The 13661-nt window shown below is 45.5% G+C and overlaps 1 protein-coding gene across 1 annotated transcript in view; it reads right to left on the bottom strand.

The window, feature by feature from the left end:
- The window catches only part of CATSPERD (cation channel sperm associated auxiliary subunit delta), a gene marked incomplete at its 3' end in the record, with an annotated part of 43738 nt that extends 30282 nt beyond the window's left edge, over positions 1-13456 (bottom strand). The window contains exons 1-6 of the mRNA XM_081135450.1: positions 13445-13456; positions 10984-11038; positions 9965-10041; positions 5725-5797; positions 4694-4808; positions 142-209 (exon numbers count right to left, since the gene is read on the bottom strand). Coding sequence (XP_080991576.1) covers positions 142-209; positions 4694-4808; positions 5725-5797; positions 9965-10041; positions 10984-11013 — 363 coding nt within the window. The 5' untranslated portion in view covers positions 11014-11038; positions 13445-13456. The remainder of the gene's footprint in view (positions 1-141; positions 210-4693; positions 4809-5724; positions 5798-9964; positions 10042-10983; positions 11039-13444) is intronic.
- Between the last annotated feature and the right edge of the window lie 205 nt (positions 13457-13661).

The following is a 13661-nucleotide window of genomic DNA, read 5'->3' as shown; positions in this document are numbered from 1 at the left end:
GATCCCCAGCAGGGGGCGTGCAGGAGGCAGCCGATCAATGGCTTTCTCTCATCATTGATGTTTCTATCTCTCTCCCCCTCTCCCTTCCTACCTCTGAAATCAATAAAGATTTTTTTTTTTTAAATGACACACTGTACTCACCAAGCAAAAGGGATGTTCACTATAACAACAATTGTCACCAGAAATATGTGAAACGGGGTATTTTATGCCTGAAAGGAAAAGATCATTTAAAAACTATGAGTTACCTGAAATTCAGAGAAAAGGTCAGAGAGGGGTTTATCAGCCTGCTATTGACATTTGGGGCCAGATGGGTTTTGGTTGTGGGGTCATCCTGTGTACTGTGGGACATTTTGCAGCACCCCTGCCTCTAATGACTCAGTGTCAGTAGTGCCTTCCTGCAGTCTGGACATCCAAAAATACCTCCCCACATTGCCAAGTGTCATATAGGGGGCAGAACTGTCCCCAAGAACTGTGCCCAGTTGAGAAGCACTGGTTTTGTGGACACTCTTTTAGGATTATGCCAAAATTGCAGGAAGAACGCCCTTCTCTTATCAAGGTGTTCTCTGATTCCATTTTATATGCAGAAACTTTGGCTTGAAAGGAAACAGAAAACAACCAGTATTGGAGAGAATGTGAAGAAAGTGGAACCTTCGTGCCCTGTTGGGTATGGAAACGGTGCAGGTGCGGCAAACAGTGTGTCAGTTCCTCAAAGAACTGAAACTAGAATGACCAGATCATGACTACAGAAGACGTGCAACTTTAACACAGACAATGAAGAAAGACATCGCCATTGTTAGAGATTTTGCTTACTTTGGTTCAGTCACCAATTCAAATGGAGACTAAACTCAAGAAATCTGGAGAAGGCTGAGGCTCAGAAGGGCAGCAGTGGGAGACTTTGGAAAGATCACCAAGAGCCAAGCTGTGTCCTTAGAGACCAAGGCTACAGTCATCCACACCCTCGTATCCCCAATTGCTATGTACGGATACGAAAGTTGGACAGTGAGGGAGGCTGGTAGGAAAATATAGATTCATTTGAAATATGGTGTTGGAGGAGAGCTCTACAGATACCCTGAACTGCCAGAGAGACAAACAAGTGGATCCTGGTGCAAATTAAGCCTGAAATATCGCTGGAGGCAAAAATGACAAAACTGAAACTGTTCTACTTCACGAACATGATGACAAGGAAGGGGTCTTTGGAGAAGACAGTAATGCTGGGGAAAATAAAGGGCAGCAGGAAAAGGGGAAAGGGAAATATAGGATGGATTGACTCCATAAAAGAAGCCACAGGCCTGAGGCCACAGGAGCTGAGCAGGGCTGCTGAGAGCAGGACGCTGTGGACATCGTCATTCAGAGGGTTGCCAGGAATCAGAGCCAACTCAATTCCACTTCTGGGTGTATACAAAAAAAAATTTAAAGCAGGGAATCAGGAAGATATTTGTATATACATGTTCAAGCAGTATTATTCACAATAGCTAAACCACAGAAGCAACCCAAGCGTCCATCGGCAGATGACTGCAAAACAAAACGTGGTCCACCCAGACCATGGAATGTTGTTAAGTCTTAAAAAGGAAGGAAACTCTGACACGTGCTATAACATGGATGAGCCTTGAGGACATTATGTTGAGTGAAATAAACCAGACACAAAAAGGCAAATAGTGTATGATTCTATTTATAGGAGGTCCCTAGAGAAGTCAAATCCAGAGAGTCAGGAAGCAGAATGGTGGGTGCCAGGGGCTGGGGGGCAGTTAGCTTTTTGGACGCCATTAAGGAAACTGATGGAGAGAGGAAGGATGGACTAGATTGATTCACATTACAAGGAGCCCTGACGGTTCCTCAATAAGTTAAATATGGAATTCCATATGACCCAGCAATTCCACTCCTAGGTATCTACCCAAGGGAAATGAGAACACACATCCACAGAAAAACTCGGACACCAATGTTCACAGCAGCTCTACCCACAGTGGCCAAAAGGAAGAAGCCACCCAAACATCTGCCAGGTGATGAATGGACAGACAAAAGTGGCCCATCCTCAACTGGAATATTATTCAGCCATAAAAGGAAGTGAAGCAGTGACACTACAACGTGGACCAATTTCAAAAACATTATGCTGAGTGAAAGAAGCCAGACACAGAAGGCCATGTATTGTACAATTTCTTCATATGAAATGTCCAGAGCAGGCAAATTCGTAGAGATAAAAAGCATATTAGTTGTTGTCAGGGCCTGGTGGAGGGGGATAGGGAGAGACTGCTTAATGGGCACTGACTTTCTTTTTGGAATGATGAGAATGTTCTAGAACTTGATAGTGGTGACAGTTGTACAACATTGCAAATGTACTAAATGTCACTGAATTGTACACTTTAAAATGGATAGTTTTCTATGAATTTTATGCCCTCCCCCCCAAAAAGGAAAAAGAACCATGAACTATGAGAGAGAAAATAACAGAACGGGGCCCTGCCAGGTAGCTCAGTTGGTTAGAGCATCGTCTCGATTTGCCAAGGTTGTGGGTTCAATCTCCAGTCAGGGCACATACAAAAGTCAACCAGTGAATGCATCAATAAGTGGAACAAGGAATAGATGTTTCTCTCTTTCCCCCCCTTCCTCTCTCTAAAATCAATAAAAAAAGAGAAGAACAGAACTGCACTGGAAGATCAGGAGTGCAGTCGAGATGAGGAATGAAGGAAGGGCAGTGTGAGGGGATCTGGAAGGAGACAGAGGAAGGCAGAGGACTTTGAGGCAGTTTGGTTGTGGATGGGAAGTTCTGTAACATGTTGGTCAACTGAAGGCAGGTTTGTGTTAGGTTCGGGTGTGATACACCGATGAGCTGGTCCTCAAACTGGCCCCCAGGTAGCCGAGCCTTACTTGGGTTACGTACATTCTCTAGGGCTCATTTATATACAGGACCCACACCTCCACCAAGGGGCTTGGAACACTCCAGGTGTCGATGTACTAAAATTCACCCAATCACCTGCTGACAGTCAAACTGGAACACTAATGAAAAGTAAGACAGAGGCCAAGTCGAGGGGGACCCTTCTGCTGTGCTTCCCTGTCCCTCCCGGAGGGCTGTGATCAACTCACCCGCCAGTGTTTAGCGAGCACCTGGCAGGTGCCCCGTTGATGGGGGCAGGGTGCCATCTTGGGGGGCCCACGGTCTTTCCCCAAAACTAATATAAGTGAAGCAAAAGAATAACAAATTGCCAGATGGTGATCTACCAACCCAGGGGTTCTCCACTAAGGGGATCTGGACCTTCCAGGGAGCACTGAGTGTTGTTTGGAGATATTTTTGTTGTCAAGACTTGGCAGGGGGGTTGCTCCTGGCATGGAGTGGGTAGAACCCAAGGATGCTTCTCAGCACCCCACAGTGCCCAGGATAGCCACCCCTCAGAATAATACACCCCTGGATGTCAGCAGTGACACTCCCTCTGCTTTCTTCCCTTTTTCTGAAAAAAGAGAAGGCCATCCCTCTTTTCTAAAGAATAACATCTCCGATCTTTATTCTTTTTTAAAATGTTTTTATTGATTTTAGAGGGAGAAAGGAAGAGAGGGGCAGAGAGAGAGAGAAAGAAACATCAATGTGAGAGAGAAATATCAATCAGTTGCCTCCTGCATGCACCCTGACTCCTGGCCCGAGACCAAACCCACAACCTGGGCATGTGCCCTGACTAGGAACTGAATCAGTGACCTTTTGGTGCACAGGATCATGCTCAACCAACTGAGCCACACCAGCCAGGGCTCCCATCTTTATTCTTGACCCCATCTCCTTGCCTCCTACCTCAGGGTTCTCTCCTTTCTCTCTCTTCATTGAACTAGCGTTCTCTACTGTTCCCTGTCCCTAATACGAAGTACATGGGACTGAATATCCCATCAACCAAGCATCTAGGAGTCATTCTTGCCCAGAGACGTTTTTTCTGGCTTGTAACTATAATCCACAGTGGAAACACTAGGTTCCCACCCTATACAATGGGGATTCAGGCCAACTTCCATTTGAATTTTAAAGAATAGCCCTGGTGGGTGTTGCTTTATGGTAGAGTGTTGACTCAAGCACGAAAGGGTTGTGGGTTCGATTCTGGCCAAGGTCACATACTGGGGTTGCAGGTTTGATCCCTGCCCCAGCTGGGGTGCATGAGGGAGGCAACCAACCAATCAGTGTCTCTCTCTCTCACATCAATGTTTCTCTCTCTGTTTTTCTCTCTCTCCCCCCTCCCTCCCTTCCACTCTCTCTAAAAAATTCAATGGAAAAAATACCCTCAGTGAGGATTAACAAAATAAAATAAAATAAAATAAAATAAGATAAGATAAAATAAAATAAAATAAAATATAAAATAAAATAAAATAATAAAAACAAAGAACAAAGTAACATTCAGGGGTGGACATCCAAGTAGCAGTATGGTTTGCTCTTCCGAAATTAATAACCATTTCTCTGATGTTGGCTGAATCCAAACAAAATAAAAAACACAAAAAGGCCTTGGCCAGTTGGCTCAGCTGGTTGGAACATCATCCCATACACCAAGAAGTGGTGGGTTCAATTCCCAGTCAGGGCACGTACCCAGGTTGCAGGTTTGATCCCAGGTAGGGCATGTGCGGAGGCAACCGATTGATGTTTCTCTCTCACATTGATGTTTCTGTCTCTCTCTCTTTCTCTCCCTTCCCCTCTCCCCCAAATCAATAAATAAAAACACACAAAAAGAACATATACCTGTAGATGCATTCCAGGAACCAGCTTCATAATCATAAATATAGACTTTCTGATTCACTACTAACACCAATACTGAACCAGCAAAATGTGCTGATGATACTTCTGGAATGCCAACCTACAAATAATGACACATATGGCATCAATAAGCACATCTTTTCGGGTATCAACTTGTGAAGCAATACTTCTAGACACGCATCCAAGAAACTTTAGTGCCAGCAGGAGCTGTTTAGTTCCTAGATATTGGGGACTATGTATCCTGAGGTCAGCTGGAACCAAAACTGGGAGGTTGAAATTGGTGTGAGGATGCAATTGGTGTTTGGTGGCCTCAGGCACCTAAATTCACTCCATCTCCTCCCTAATCAAAACTTTCTTTGAGGAGGCCCTGACGGGTAGCTCAGTTGGTTAGAGCATCATCCCGATATGCTAAGGTTGCAGGTTCAATCTTTGATCTGGACACATACAAGAATCGACCAATAAATGTATAAATAAATAAATGAGTGGAACAACAAATCTACGTTTCTCTCTCTCAAAAACCCTTGTCTGAGGGTTAAGCCCAAAGATAGATGCTGAATGAGGAGCATATATGATGAGCATAACTGTTGTTTCTAAGAAAAACATTGGTATTTAATAGATGGCGAAATTTCTTTAGCATAGGCACTAATGGTAGAACTTCTCAAGACAGTTACTGCGGATAAAGGTTTTTCTGTTTTGGTTTAGGGCAATTTAGGGAGGCCCTGAAATTAGTGCATATAAGCTATCTATTCCAAACACACAACCAGCTATGGGGAGCACTGGCAACAAGTCTGCTTCCTTTTTCAGGGAAAAAAGGGTACTACTTTGGTAGTAAGGGCAGAATAGAATCAACCCTCCTTTTGGCTTAGAAATTGCTCTCAATCTCTTTAAGAGATACGTTTTGTAAAATAAACTCCAAACTAACAAAAAACAGACTAATGTGATATTTCCAAATTATACCTTTACCCTAAGTATTATGTATTTTGAGCATCCTTCAGATTGTTCCATATAATAACTACCTGCAATGACGTAGGGATGGAAAATGGAAAGAGACTGCTCTGAAAGTTATTTCTCGTCAAAAAAAGTTGTTGTCTGAAATAAACAATAAAAGAGTTAAATTAAGAGAATTTCACACAAGAAGAAGAAAAAAAAAAAAAGGCAAGCACTCTAAAAATGTTACACCCAAACAAAATTCCTTTTTAAATAAGGAATCATTTAGGTTCTACCTGTCATCTATCTATCCATCATCCATATATGGCCATCTATTTTTGCATGAGTAAATTTCCATAGCCTGGGTATTTGAATTCTTGAAATAACGTGATTTTAAAAGTGTGACCATGTTGTTGCCATAGACAGTCAGTCCAAGTGTGGACAGCCAGCAGCAGGGTGGGCACAGGTTGGCTGGCCACTCTGGAGGGCTGGGACGTGTGAGCACTGCACAGAGGACGCAGGCATGCCAGCATCCAGGGGTGCCCCATGGACTCCAACTGGTTCCCCCGATGTGTGGATGCTGTGTCCAACATCAGGAGGTGGGCCTGACGGCGGGTCTTGAAGCCTCCACCCTCTGCCCCGCTCTCCACTGACCCTCATACCATAGACAGGCAGGGAGCTCCAGGAAGCCTCCCCCATTGGTCAAGATGTTGCAGGGGTAGATTCTTACACTGAATGCACCAAAATCTATAAAGATGAATGGACAGGGCCTGAGCATGCCAAAAGCTAGAAAGATGAATGCACAGGGCCCAAGTGTGCCAAAAACAAACAAAAGAATTGGTTTGCCCTAGCCAGCTTGGCTCAGCTGTTAGAGCGTCGGCCCATGGACTAAAGGGTCCCAGGTTCGATTCCTGCCAAGGGCACGTACCTTGGTTGCAGGCTCAGTCCCGGCCCCACTGCATGGGAGAGGCAACCAATTGATGTGTGTCTTTCACATTGATGTTTCTTTCTCCCTCTCTCCTTTTCTCTTTCTCTCTCTCCCTCCCTCCCTCCCTCCTTCTCTCTGAAAAGCAATGGAAAAAATATCCTCTGGTGAGGATTAAAAAAAAAAAAAAAAGATAATTGGATAGGAAAAAAAGCCCTCCCCTGCCTATCCCTGTGGGCTTGAGCAGGAAGGGGGGATTGTCTTTGAGATGGTAGTCCACCATTCTCCCAGGTCGCAGCACCTGAATAAATCTCTTTCCTTTTGCACCAGCGCTAGTCTCATAAGTTTGGCTTTCATTGCAGCAGGCAGCCAAACTTACATTCTGGTTATAGTTTTTGATGACCCAGCTGGGACAGTGTGGACCTCAGTAAGTCCCAGACTGCCAGGTTGGGGTCCTAATTGCCTGTGGTTTCTAGGGAGCAGATGGACTCCACGACTGGGTAAGTCAAAATGGCATGCACACTGCGGGGTCCTTTATCCCTGTGCTTGGGTTTTGTGCCACTTGTTCTTTGCACCACTTGGGCTTCATGCCACTTGGGCTCTGTGCCACTTGAGTCCAGTCAGTACCGCTTGTGGTATAGGTTAGCAGGAGATAAGATGCTAGGACTTGCTTGTGAATGCTTGTTTAGAATAATAGAATTATGGATCCAAGTTTTATTCATATGTTCCCACTTTGTTTAGGGTCTTTTTATGGTTATGGTTTTGGGTTTGTACTTTCATGCCATCAGGGGTTGTTCTATTTTGACTCCTGAAGGAAGCCCACTGGGCTGAATCTACAGTTGATATCAAAACCAATAAAACATTGGGAGAAGGAAGAAAGGAACTCTGAAGCATGAACTGTGGAATATTATTTTGTTTATTTACTTATTTTTGGTTTTGGTTTTATTTTAGAACCTGGCATTGAGGTGGGTATTTCTTTTTTTTAATATTTTTAAAATTGATATCAGAAAGACGAAGGGAGAGATGGATAGAAACATCAATGATGAGAGTCACTGATTGGCTGCCTCCTGGACGCCCCCTGCTGGGGATTGAGCCTGCAACCCAGGCATGTGCCCTGACTGGGAATTTAACCTCGATCTCCTGGATGATAGGTCGATGCGCAACTCCTGAGCCATTCTGGCTAGGCTCTATTTTGACTGCCTTAGGGCCTTTGCACATGCTGTCCCTGCTGCCTAGAATGCTATTCTCCTTGACTGTAAGAGGAAGGGACAGTCCAGGCAGAGGGACTAGCTGGGACAAAGGTCTCAGGAAGGGAATGCACTAGTAACATAAGTTAAAATTGTAGGTTAACTTACTAGAAATGGGATTGTTGTATCTGAGAATGTGTTGAACATTCTGACAGATTCTGCCAAACTGTCCCTCCACAGAAGGGGAACCCACTTAGCCTCATACTCATTGACCCTCATCCTCACCAACACGACCATGTTGTCCCAAATGGCAAGATTTCATTTTTTTATTGCTGAGTGAAATATTAGTCTTTTGATTTTTTCCAAGCACATAAAGATGTAAAGACCGTTCTCAGCTCACTAGCCCATACAAAATGAGATGGTGGACTGGATCCGATGTAAATGTTCTATTTCTGAGCTGTCCCAAAGGGCAGTGCTAGTCACCCTGAATGCCTGAAATGTGGTTAGCTGGACTGTGTGGACTTTTCACTGTATTTTGTTTTAGTTAATTAAATTTTTTGTTTAATTTTTAAAATTGTGGTAAAATACACACAACTTAAAATTTCTATTTCACAATTTATTTTATTTTAATTGTGGTAGCATATAATATAAATTTTACCAACTTAACCATTTCTAAGTGTACAGCTCAGTGGCATTAAGCACATTCACATTACTGTGCAGCCATCCCCACCATCCGTCTCCAAACTTTCTCACCTTCCCAAACCGAAACTCTATCCCCATTAAACACCAACTCCCATCCCCCTCTCAGCACCTGGCTCCCACCATCTACTTTCTTTCTCTGTGAATCTGACTCTTCTAGGGACCTCCTTTGAGTGGGATCAGACAGTGTTTGTCCTTTTGTGTCTGGCTTATGTCACTGAGCATAAAGTCCTCAAGCTTCATCTGTGATGTAGCATGTGTCAGAATTTCTTCCTTTTTAAGGCTGGATAATATTTCATGGTATGGATGGACCATATTTTGTTTATCTACTCATCAGTTGATGGAAAACTTAAATACAAATAGCCACTAGTGGCTAGTGTTTACTCTGCCGCAGCTCAGCTCTAAAGGAATGACAGATTTTGCATCTTATCATTTGAGATGCTTCTGCTATGGGAGGAGCAGCTGAATCCTCACCCTGCTCAGGACTAGCCTTGTCCCTCTGCTCCCCACTCCCTCCTTGGGAGGCTGGTCACCCCCCACACTCCAGGCCCTTTCTATCAGCAGGAACATCCTCCATACCCTGCATCCCATTCTGCCGAACTCTGGGCCTCTTGCTTTCCAACGTCTTTTTCTTTTCTCTCATCTGCTCTGAGCACTGAACACATGACGCCTATGTAACTGCACTCATGTCCGCAGCCAGAACCATCACTCACATGTACTTGACCTGCTGTTCCCATCTCTGGCCTAATGTGTCTTCAGTATCCTGCAAACAGCATGACATCCCGGACCACTGCCCCTCTCCCTGATCTTTCCATCAGAAACTTGGGGGCCATCTTAAACCACCTGCTTGCCTCTTCCACATACCCTGTGAGTGGACAAGTCCTGCCAAATCTGCCTCCTTCTTTATGTGGCCTTTCCTTCTATATAGGTTATTTCATGTTGTGTGGTTTTGTTTTCTTTGTCTGGGCTTTTTGGAAATCCTCCTAAACACAAATTACGTGGGCCCAAATCCTGCGCTGACTTTAGGATGAGGGGTGAACATCTTGATATGGTGTACATATCTTCTTTTCTAATGTTGTATCCTATCACCTCCAAGTGCATGCTGGGCATGGTATCCATTCCTTTGAATGCTCTGCTCCAAGCCTATTCATATTTTGGGCCTCCTCTCCTCACAGTGAACTCCTAGTCATCCTTCAAAACCCAGTTTTGGCATCAATTCCCCAGTCGAAACTTCTAGGCATTTTCTCCTTGGGTGCCCCCCCCCCCGCAATGAGTGCTTATATCAAGCATCTGTGACAGGTGGTACTAGAGTATACTGGAATTAAGTTGGAATTAAGTATCTTCTGGTCTCTTCATCTCTCTTCCTCTGACCCCCACCTCAACTATGAACTCCCTGCAGGCTAGCAACTAGCAACACAGGACAAACTTATCTTTCTTAATATTTGTTGAATGAATCAATGAGGGCAAATCTAACATTTTAAAGAAAGGAAGGTAACAATTCATAAAATGGTTACTTACCCTAGATACAGGGCTATGTTTTCCTTGCAAGGATGTTTAATCAAGCGTGCTGGTACAGATGAAAAATACAGGGTTTCCTAGACAGTCACAAAATCTTAATATTAATAATAATAAACACTTTATGAAAACAATGTCCTAATGTGCAACACTGAAAATGTAAAGGTGAAATCTGAATTAGGCAGGTGCATTGTATCAATATCATTTTCCTATTTTGATATGACACTCTGGTTATGTCAGATGTCACCACTGGGAGAAGGGTACCTGGGACATCTCTAAACTATTTCTGCAACTTGCCGTGAATCTATCATTTCAAAATAAAGAGTGAAAAGATTCACAAGTTAATTCATATCACATCTCATTCCACATGTTATTGCTTATTTCCAGATTGTTACGGTTATTAGAAAGAGAGGTGAGAGGACAAAGAATTGTAAAGCCAACAGGTTAGAAAGCAGCCACTTTGAGATTATTTAGAAATGCTGACACCTCTTCTGAAATGATGCAATGTCAATAGGCAACTTATTTTAACAAGTAAAATGTTTTTTTCTTCATACATTTTCTTTCATTGAATTTATGGGGGTGACGTTGGTTAATAAAATTTATGGGTTTCAGATGTATAATTCTATAATACGTCATCTTCATATTGTATTGTGGGTTCACCACCCCAGTTTCTTCATGCATTTTAGGTACACGTGGGGAGAAAGGAAGTTTCCTGTTGTACTGTGTCATGTAAACAAATAACAGTTTGCTTCCCATGTTATTGCAGATTTGAAAATCTCCTATCAAATAGAACACTGGTGACCTGAGTTCTAAACCCACTTCTATCTCCTGGCTTTGTCCAGGTTACTTGATATTTCTCTACTTTTTTAGTGAAATGGGAAAGAGAAATCCCTTATTTCAAAGAGCAATGGTAAGGATTGATGTTGTATGCCTAATACAACACTGGCACCACAAAAATACTGGGAAATATTCTGATCCAGTGATAAAAGTGAAGAATGAATGTTAAATATGGAGTCACATACCCATTGAGTTTTCTGTGCAATACTGAACATCTTTCCCGTCCTCACTGTGTGAACACTAGAGGTAAGTGACATAAGAGACCATCTGTCAATGTTTATTGAATATTCAGCTTGACTCCTAGCTGACTGGAGTTGCTTCTAGGTTAACTCTGAACTATCTGTTCTTTTCTGGTTATGGGAGCCTCTGGAAAATCTAATGAAACTGGGGGTCCTCCTCTCCCACAGACACATGGATACGGAAAAATGGAGATATTTCCAAGAGCTCATAAAGGTTCATTTGCATTCCCCAGATTAGGAAGATTAGGAATTCCTACTTCAAGATATTCTTCTTTTTTGGGGGGATGGGTGGGTGTTGGAGTCTGGGAGAATGCTGCTATAGTTTACAGCAGAGGTCCTCAACCTTGGACATACGCCGGAAACTCCTGGAGGGTTTGATAAACTGTAGATGGCTGGGCCCCACCTGTAGATCCAGGGACTTGCAATTGTAACAAATTCCCAGGTCATGCTGTTCCTGCTGATCCAGGACCAAATTTTGAGAACCCGTGTGGGGAAAAGGGAGAATTACATATAAATCTTTTCAGACTTTGAGACAAATCCTCCTAGTAAATCCTACTGGAAAACCCTACTCCCCACTGTCTAGCTATGTCTTTAGGCAAGTGTGTCTTTAATTTTGCTGGGTGTGTTTTCACAGCCATAAAACAAGGTTAAGGAATCTCTACTCTGTGAACCTTGTCGTAAAGATGAAATGAGGCCATGTACCATAGCACGCATTTACTATTTCATCAGCAAACAGGGCCCTGCTAAATGTGACAGCTTACTTCTGGCAAGAGCTCCCCGAGGACAAGAACCGGGCTTTGTAGCACCTGTCTAGCTCCTATAGCACTTTGCATAGCCTTCACTAACATAACATTTCCTGAAACCTAATAACGTTCTAGGTATTGAGTGAATAAGATAACCCGCTACACTCTCGTGAGGCTAATATTTCTAGTTACGGCAACAGGCAAGAAAAAAACTATAAAAGAAAAGAATAACAGAAGTTAGTGATTGACAGCAAAAAGCAGATATGAGGAGGGGGGAGTTAAACAAGGAAATATGCTATTTAAGGTGGAATCGGGATCTGATTGATGAGGAAAAAGCCATGGAGAAAGCTGGAAGCAAGCATGCCATCAGAGGAAACAGTATGCGCCCATCCTCTCCCACCCCCGAGTTTGTCGTGTTCCAGGGAAGGCTTGGCTGCAGCAGTGACTCCGGTGGGCAGGGGCCAGGCTGGTGGTTGTCAGATCCCCAGGGAACACTGGGCAATGCCCAGGGACATTTCTGATTGATGGTCAAGCCTGGGTGAGTAGGAATTACTGGCATCTAGTGAGCGGAGGTCAGGGATGCTGCTCAACACCCAACAATGCACCACCCTAGAGAATGACCAGGCCCTAAACGTCTGCTCCACTACTGTTGAGAAACCCGGGGGGACGTCACACGAGGAAATGCAGGCTGCTCAAGGAACTCGGGTTTTATTCTGGGTGCCGCAGAGAACCAGAGAAGGGGAGTGACGAGATCAAATTCGTTTATCAGTTTTCCTCCGGCTGCCAGGGTGGGGGTGGCCAGGAAGGCGCAGCTTAGGGCGGTGGCAGTGGACGTGGCTCGAAGGGTTCGGAATCCGGCCACAGTTTTGAAGTGACAATGGGAGCACTTGGTGATGGGCTGGAGAGGTCGGGAGGGGGTGAGAAAAAGGGAGGTGTCAAGTTTGATTCCTACAAGAGTGGACTGGGAAGCCTCAATGGGGCTGGAGAGCGAAGCGTCCTTTCGGGATTCCGCCCCCGCCCCCCCGCAGATGAGCCAGACCCCCTCCCCGACCCCTGGCAGCACCCCAAGCCCCGGAGGACGGCCCCACCAGCACTGCGGCTGAGCTCTGGCCAGCGAGCAGAGCCGCACGGTCGCTACCACGACTACCACCGACACCAGCATCTGGGAAGAGGCGCCGCCGCCGACACAGCCCTCAACCGCCGCGGGGGGGGGGGCTTCACAGTCTGGGCATGCGCAGACTAGGGCCTGAGCCTCCCGTCAGGCGGCAACCGCGCCGCCTGAGCACGCGCACCTCGTCTCCCCGGAAGCCCGAATCCACCCACTTCAGCACGCCCCCTTCCAGCGCCTGGGCACGTGCGTACAGACACGCGCGCCCGCCCTCACGGAGTCTGACCGTGTGCGCATCGTCTCCCGAACGGGCCCCTAGAAGCTGGGCCTGAGCACGTGGCAGCCGGTGCGCAGTTTACAACCTGACCATGCGCACAGCGTCTCCCGGGGAAGTTCGAATTCACCAACGAGGACGCGCCCCAGGACCTGAGCGTGCGCATACTTCTCGCACGCCCTAAATGCCTCTGTACGCGCGGGGCTATGCATGCATTGCCAAAGCTTCACATTCAAAAACAGCCGGTCATTTTTCCGGGGTTTATGGCGAACGTGCACAGACCTCCACGGGACCCAAAGGGACCTTGAACGCGCTGATTGGCTGGAAGAAGTGGCTGCAACGAGGAAGCTCTAATCCCATTCCCTCTGCTCCTTGCAGGCCCCGCCTCCACTTCCTTCCGAGCCCCTCCCCCCGCAAGTCTCCTGCCGGACCACGCCCCTGCAGGCACCGGAGCAGGCTGCCGACGTCACGTGCGCTCCGGCCCCGCGAGCGGAAATGA

The sequence above is a fragment of the Miniopterus schreibersii genome (genome assembly GCF_964146895.1).
Source record: "Miniopterus schreibersii genome assembly, chromosome: 4".
NCBI classification, from domain to species: domain Eukaryota; kingdom Metazoa; phylum Chordata; class Mammalia; order Chiroptera; family Miniopteridae; genus Miniopterus; species Miniopterus schreibersii.
Note: the sequence above shows the minus strand (reverse complement) of the source record. Positions and strands in the feature narration are given on the sequence as shown.